Below are 7,253 nucleotides of genomic sequence, written 5' to 3'. Positions count from 1 at the left end.
CCATCCTAAATGCACTGATCTGCAGTGTCCCCCAGCAGCAGCCACACAGGGACTTTGAGAGGAACCCTCAGCCAGCCCTTTGCACGTGGTACTCTGTGTGGTTCACCTGACAGAAAATCCTACTTGGCAAGCATAGGACAGGGACGGGTTCGGCTGTGTAAAGACACTCCACAAGGAAATGACGACAGAAACCACGATGGCATTAGATCTCCAAGGCTATTATTTTTCTCAACCTTTTTCTTGTTCTGAGTGTCCGCCTCTAACCAGAGAAGTCCCAACTCAATGATGAATCCTCCCTTGTTCTGCAAAAGCAGAGCTCCTTCTGGTTTTCCAGTAAAGTCTGCCGCTCCATCCTTTTGTGAGACCGGCGTTGTTTTGGAGCAGTTTTGCCACTGGACATTTCCCCTTAGCCTGGCTGTTTATTCTCCCCAACTTCACTCCCTCAGTCAAGCCTCCATGGAGGAAAGAATGAAAGGTGACACAATTAAACAACTGGGGTGCTTCTGGTAAGATCTTCCTGAATCCCTTGTCTTTAGGAAAATGCTTTTTCCCTTGCCCCACTTTGTGGAGGTGGTGGGCATAGGGGTTGATTTTAGGGCCTTGCATAAACTAGAAAACTCTTATTTCCTAAGCCTCTTTTTACTTTTCATGTTGAGACAGGGTCTCATTACATTGTCCAGGCTGGTTTTGGCCCCCTCTATAGCCCAGTCAGACCTTTAGCTTCCAACCCTCCTGGCTCAGACTCCCATGTAGCTGAGTCTCCAGGCCTACACCGCCAGGCCTGGCTGTTGCCCATCTCTTAGCTTTGAAGAGCAAAGAGCAGTTTCAGGTCTGTAGAAACCTTTGTCTAGATTTCTAACCCTGACCTTTCATTCTGCCACTTAACAGCATGCCTCTAGCCCCAACCCTCAGCCCATCCTGCTGCTCATGTCCTTCCTCCAAACTGCGTGGTTGTTTTTTGATGAATCTCTCCTAAGCTGCTCTCTCCCACCTGGGGGAGGAAGTTGGGAGTCCTCAGTCAGTCTGGAGCTCAGCTTGCCTGTTGGTGACATCCGGATAGCAGATGGCTCTAAGTGCCTTGCTTCCTTCCTCCACAGGTAGATGACTTGGCACCAAGATGCCTTCCCTGCACTGAAGGCTGCTTTGTTCCTTTCTCTTTAAGTATCTAGGCCCCAAAGGAATGATAGTAATCCCAGTGTCCTTGGTAAATTTTCTCCCTGGGGATTGAAGAATTCTTATGTAGATGAGTTACATTTGGCCTGTCTTGGTAGATGACAGTGCTCCCCTAGATAAACAGGCCACCTATGCCAATTCTTAGGCTCAGAGACCTGGGATTTCTCTAGACAGCTTGTTCTTCCTGATCGTGGTCTGAAGCAATTTCAGACTAACATAGTTGCTTTTATAGTAACCCACGTATCTAGCCTGCATGGTGTGTGTGTGTGTGTGTGTGTGTGTGTGTGTAAAGAACTGAGACAGACTTCTGATTGTCCTCCAAAGGCTTTCAAAGACATAACAAATGACTTTCTCTTTATAGTTCCACACACCTCGTCTTTTGCAGGGCAAATGGGTTCTATTCCATCAAGTCACATGGTCAGTTAGAATATCAGGAAGTGGGCCAGTGAGGTAACTCAGTAGGTGATTATTCTTTCTGCCAAGCCAGACAAACTGATGTTGGAACCCACATGGTAGAAGATGAAAATTCAAAGTTGTCCTATGCTGTGGCACATATGTGCCCAAGCACACTATAAAAGAAACATTTTGGAAAAAAAGTCACTTTTAGAAAAGGGATATTGAGAAAAGTCTATCTCACATCCCTGTTCACAGAGAGTCCTATTAACAAGAGAGTGAGCTGGTGGGGTTAGAACTCAGAGCATTGAACCCAATCTCAGTTTTGAGCATTTCTCATCAAAATCAGAATGGGCAATGTACTGCTCTGAACTCCACGGCCTAACCATGAACCATGGAAGCTGCTATGGAATCCACTCAATACAAGTAACACGGAAAATAAGTACAAGAGAAGCAGTTAAGACTGGCATTTGTATACACATGTAAATATATATGTATATAATCAAACAACATTTAATAGCAATGTTATAAAATGTAGCATTTCTTAAAATCCCTCCCTACTTTGCAGATTAGGAAAAGTTACAATATTATATCAGTTACCTTCAAAGTCAGAACACAGACAGGACTATTCTCGGGAATGGAGTTTTCTTTGACTCTAGACCAATGGCTCAGAACAGCCTCAGGGACCTCTGACCCCTGAGCCCTGCCTGTTTTTTTCCTGTCCTATTGGGGAAGATGGCAAGTAGGTCCTGGGGTGTTCATAGCCAGGGGCAGGGTGGGCACAGCAGGGAGGGACATACTTACCATAACCCTGAATGGAAGAGGAAGGCAGAACCCAGGACCTCTAAGAGGGACCAGAGCATTCCAAGCTAAGTTCTAAGTCTGCTCAGTCTATTGTGACCAACTGTAGGCTGGACAGTGACTCCTGTGACTTCAGACCCATGCCACTGGAGTGTGGGATAAGAGCTTCATGGTTTCCCAAAGACCAGTGATTCTCCACCCCAGGGGACTGCTGCACTTTTGTCGCTGAGAGCTGCTAATCTAATTGCTATTTGACGGATGGCTGTTGCTTCTGTAACAGGAATCAGGTCCACACCATTAATCGGAAGAACACACCTAGCATAGGACCCAACACAGGCTTGGACAGATTTGGCCTAGTGCCTCCTGGCCTTAATGCCCACACATTAAGACCTATGTGAAGGGAACTGAGTCTGTATGGATTCTGAGATAGATGATAAAGGAAATGGCCTTGTGTTCTTGTTTTTTTTTTTTTTTTTTTTTTTTTTGGGTGGGGTGGGGGGGTGGGGGGGGAGGCACAGGCAAGCATGTGTCGATGTCTGAAATTAGGCTCCAAGAAAAAGCTAGACTAGAGCAGGACCCCGGGGTGGGTCAATCGAGGCACTGGGATCTGAAGCCCATAACTGCGAATTTCCTTTTTTTCTTTCCTTCAGCGCGAGTCTGTGATGAGGGCTCTTGCTACACAAAAACCTATGTGGCGCCCAGGGTATTATATAAGCCCTTGGCAGGAGGGGAGATAGTCCGGTGTGTGCGCTTCAGCCGCCGCAGTCGCAGCAACCACAGCAAAGCAGCGAGAGCGGCTCAGGTTGATTTAGAACGCGGGTGACAGTGGCCTGGCGCGAGCCTAAGGCTGACGACAGAGGCTGATCCCGCTCGGTTTCCATGGAGACGGGCAGGAGCCGCGGCGGCGGCGGCGCGGCTGTCAGCGATCGCGGCGGCGCGCGCGCGGGGGTCTGCAGGAGGCAGGAGCAGGCCGGGGCCCTCGCTGCAGACATGGACTCGCATTGTGAGTGCACCGCGGAGACGCCCGCCGCAGAGCCGCCGTCGGGGAAGATCAATAAGGCTGCGTTCAAGTTATTCAAGAAGAGGAAATCGGGGGGCACCATGCCCAGCATTTTTGGGGTCAAAAACAAAGGGGATGGGAAGAGCGCGGGGCCGGCGGGAATGGTGAGAAGCAGGACCCACGACGGATTAGCGGAGGTACTGGTGCTGGAGGGCAGCAAGAAGGAGGAGCCGCCCGGCGGGGGCGATCACGGTGGGGCCCGGCCAAACCCCGGACCCCCCAAAGCCGCCGGGCCTGGCCTGGGCTCCCTAGCCAGCAGCTCGGTGGCCAAGTCCCATAGCTTCTTCTCCCTGCTGAAGAAGAACGGGCGATCCGAGACAGGCAAGGGGGACCCTGCCGAGGCGAGCAAGGCTGGCGGCAAACAAAAGAGGGGGCTGAAAGGGATCTTCAGCAGCATGCGCTGGCACCGGAGGGACAAGCGCGGCAAGGAGGAGGAGGAGGAGAAGGCTGCGCGCGCGGCGGGCCCGGGCAGCCTAGTCCTGCCCGGCTCGCTCACCGCCAGTCTGGAGTGCGTCAAGGAGGAGCCGCCCCGAGCCTCGCGCCGCCCGGACAGCCCGGGCCAGGACGCCCCGCGACACGCAGCAGGTGAGCCCGAAGGGGGAGAGCAGGCGCCCGCGTCTGCCGAGCGCGCCCCGGCGCGGACCTGCCTCGAGGCCGCGAGCCCCGCCGGCCCTGGCGACCAAAGCGCCCGGGGAGAGGACGCCGAGGGGCATTGGCGCGCGGAGAAGCCCGGGGCAGCCCTCGAGTCGGGAGCTGGTGAGGTCCAGGCGGCCGAGGATGCGTCCAGGACAGGTGACGTTCCGATAAAGACCGTCCCCCTTGTCGACTCCGAAGGTGGCAGCGGCCGGGCGTCTGCCGTCCCTGACCCTTCCTCTGTTGATCCACCCTCAGACCCGTCGGCAGATCGTATTTGTTTGATGTTTTCTGACGTGACTTCACTGAAAAGCTTTGACTCTCTTACAGGCTGTGGAGATATAATTGCAGACCCAGAAGAAGAGGCAGGCCCCAGCTGTGACAAGCATGCCCCCGGGCCAGGCAAACCAGTGCTCTCTAAAAAGAACCCCAGCGTGGTGGCCTACCAAGGAGGAGGGGAGGAGATGGCCAGCCCGGATGAGGTGGACAACACCTATCTCCCGGAATTCTGGGACATGTTGTCCCAGACTGAGGACCAAGGACAAGGGCCCCAAGAGGGTGCAGCGAAGGCGGCCACTGTTTCAGACACCAAGCTGGCCCCTGAGACCTCCAATGAGGCCCGGTGTGGGGAAGTAGCCAAGGACGTGTCCTCTGTCAAGCGCAGGAGGCTGCACAGGATCCCCATTGAGCCTCAGCAGAAGGAGGAGCCCAAGCAGCCAGAGAAGGAGCATCAAGAAGGCATCCCTAACAGTGATGAGGGCTACTGGGACTCCACCACTCCTGGCCCAGAAGAAGATAGCGCCAGCAGCAGTAAGAAGGCAGTCATCCCCAGGGATAGCGACAGTGGCGATGCTCTCTATGATCTCTACACTGAACCCGAAGGAAGCCCAGCTGCTCTTCCAGTCACGGAGGACCCACCCTGCTTGTCCCGGCTAAAGCCGGTGTCTCCAGGCACTATTACCTGTCCACTGAGAACACCAGGCAGCTTGCTGAAGGACTCTAAAATCCCTATTAGCATCAAGCATCTCTCCAACCTTCCATCCAGCCATCCTGTGGTGCACCAGCAACCAGCTAGGAGTGAGATGCCCAGAACAAAAATCCCCGTTTCCAAAGTGCTGGTCCGCAGGGTCAGCAACAGGGGTTTGGCTGGGACCACCATCAGGGCAGCAGCGTGCCATGACAGTGCCAAAAAGTTGTGAGGTCTCCAAGGCCAAGGATGATGGATGGCCCATATGTTAAGGAATACAACTTTCCCCTGGAAACCGCTGAAGGAAGTTTGCTTTGCCCAAAGCAAACAATTTAGGACCCACCCTTCTCCATATGGCCTAGAAGTCTTTGTTGGAGACAGGGGCAGGACACCCTGGAAGGGGAGTGTTATACCTGGAATTCAGATAAGTTCCTGAGAATTCTTTTCTAGCACTTTTCTTTTTCTTTTCTTTTCTTTTCTTTTTTTTTTTTTTAACCTTAAAAGAAAAAAAAAATCTGGTTTTTTTCCCCTTTAATTCATGGATCACTCAGAAGTCACCCTCCCTTGCCTTTGCAGAAAATAAGATTTAACCAAATCTAACAAAAGCATCACACCAGGATATCAGGCTGTTCTAGAGTCAAGAGGGCCTTGAGGAATCACTAAGCAACAGGATTCTTGCCTCTCTTTCCAGGAAAAAAAAAATACCCTTTGCTTATCACTGTGTGGGAAACCCCTGCAAAGCTCAAAGATCCACAGAGCTACTCAGTGAGAAGAGGGGATTGCTGACTGGCAGAAACCCCCCACGTTCAGTGGTCAGATATGCAAATAGGTAAAGATCAATTTACAAAAAAAGAAAGGTTTTAGTTTGGGTGGTTCAGATTATTTGTCTGAGGAGAAATAAAAGGCTCATGAGTAGTTTATGTGATATTTTTTGTTTTGTTTTGTTTGTGTATTTTTTGGGCCCACCCCCTCCCTCTCAGTGCAAAAATCAGGATCAGGGAAAGATCTCACTAAATGCTAATTACACAGTATTTTGTCATTTGTAAACTTCAACCTTCTTAATGTAGATAATGCATATTTTAACAGTTTGTCTTATGGTTAACATTGTACAATTCTGTCAATGATATAGAATTTAGAGTCTGGTCTTATGGCTGAATATGATGACAAACCATTGTGGTTCTTTATGTACTGTAGCCTAGGGCGGGATGCTTACAAATTATAAGGACTCTTTGCATATATATATATATATATGCGCACATCTGATGCCCTTAAACAATGGTTTGCCTGGCCTTGGTTAAGAGTCCATTTTTCAGTCCAAATCAGAGATTACACCTTGTTTATAAAATGTTGAATCCAACCATTTCCCTCAAGTTAGGATGTCCAAAATTAACATATCAAGAAATAATAGAAAAAAATACAAGTTTAAAACTATTCATTTGACTTTTGCTATATAAACCTCTGCCTGAGACAGGCGTGTTCTTCATGTGACACTGCCAAACCTAAGTATGTAAACATTATACTAAATTATTTTTGAGAAGTGCTTTGATTTGATATATGCTTTCTAGTATTTCAGCTGAAACCTTGCTGCCTTGGCAGTTTGAACAACACAGTGGAGGGGTTCCTCGAATGCTCTTAGTGTCTGCTAACTAAACTGATACCCTCTGGAGAGGCATTTAACTCAAAGGGCTGAAGCTTCTACCAGAGCTGCTGTGACACATCCGGAAGATGGCACATATCCCAGTGATCCTGCATGTGTGTGGATGATATGAGCACAGTGTAATTTGAGTTCTAGAGAGAGGACTAAGAAATGGTCTGCTATTTTGTGTTGTAAGATTTTAGTTATATTTTGTAAAAGAAAAAAGAAGCTAAATATATGAAAACTTATTTTAATAGTATGAAGGAAGCAAAAATAAGTGGGCATCAAGGAAAACTTGATAAGGCATAAAGGAACCTATTCCTGTTGCCAGTTTGTAGCAATTCCCTTAGAAGAGGGGGCAGAGGTCTGCTGTGTTCCTTAGTTAGATTACTGACTTTTACTGTGTTGTCTCAGGTCCTTGATGTTATCACAAAGCAATGCTTTAATTTTTAATTTCCTTGTGTCTAGAGATGAGACCCTCCAGGTATTCATCACCCCAAGCATTATGGGCTCATTATCGAAACCATACAAGCATCTCATACATGCTCAGGAATTCATCTGGATAAAAACTAACAGACAGAAAACATCTC

At 49.2% G+C, this 7,253-nt stretch overlaps 1 protein-coding gene across 2 annotated transcripts; it reads left to right on the top strand.

The window, feature by feature from the left end:
- The first annotated feature begins 3,037 nt into the window (after positions 1-3,037).
- Amer2 (APC membrane recruitment protein 2) lies at positions 3,038-5,495 on the top strand. Of its 2 annotated transcripts, none has more exons than XM_051195575.1 (2): positions 3,038-4,219; positions 4,391-5,495. In XM_051195575.1, the coding sequence occupies exons 1-2, from the start codon at positions 3,247-3,249 to the stop codon at positions 5,257-5,259; spliced, it is 1,842 nt and encodes a 613-aa protein (XP_051051532.1). In that variant the 5' UTR covers positions 3,038-3,246; the 3' UTR covers positions 5,260-5,495. The 2 variants fall into 2 exon arrangements, with proteins under 2 accessions (XP_051051532.1, XP_051051533.1); XM_051195576.1 differs by having other exon boundaries at positions 3,041-4,012.
- The last annotated feature ends 1,758 nt before the right edge of the window (positions 5,496-7,253 follow it).

This window comes from Phodopus roborovskii, unplaced genomic scaffold (genome assembly GCF_943737965.1).
Source record: "Phodopus roborovskii unplaced genomic scaffold, PHOROB, whole genome shotgun sequence".
Taxonomy (NCBI): domain Eukaryota; kingdom Metazoa; phylum Chordata; class Mammalia; order Rodentia; family Cricetidae; genus Phodopus; species Phodopus roborovskii.
Note: the sequence above shows the minus strand (reverse complement) of the source record. Positions and strands in the feature narration are given on the sequence as shown.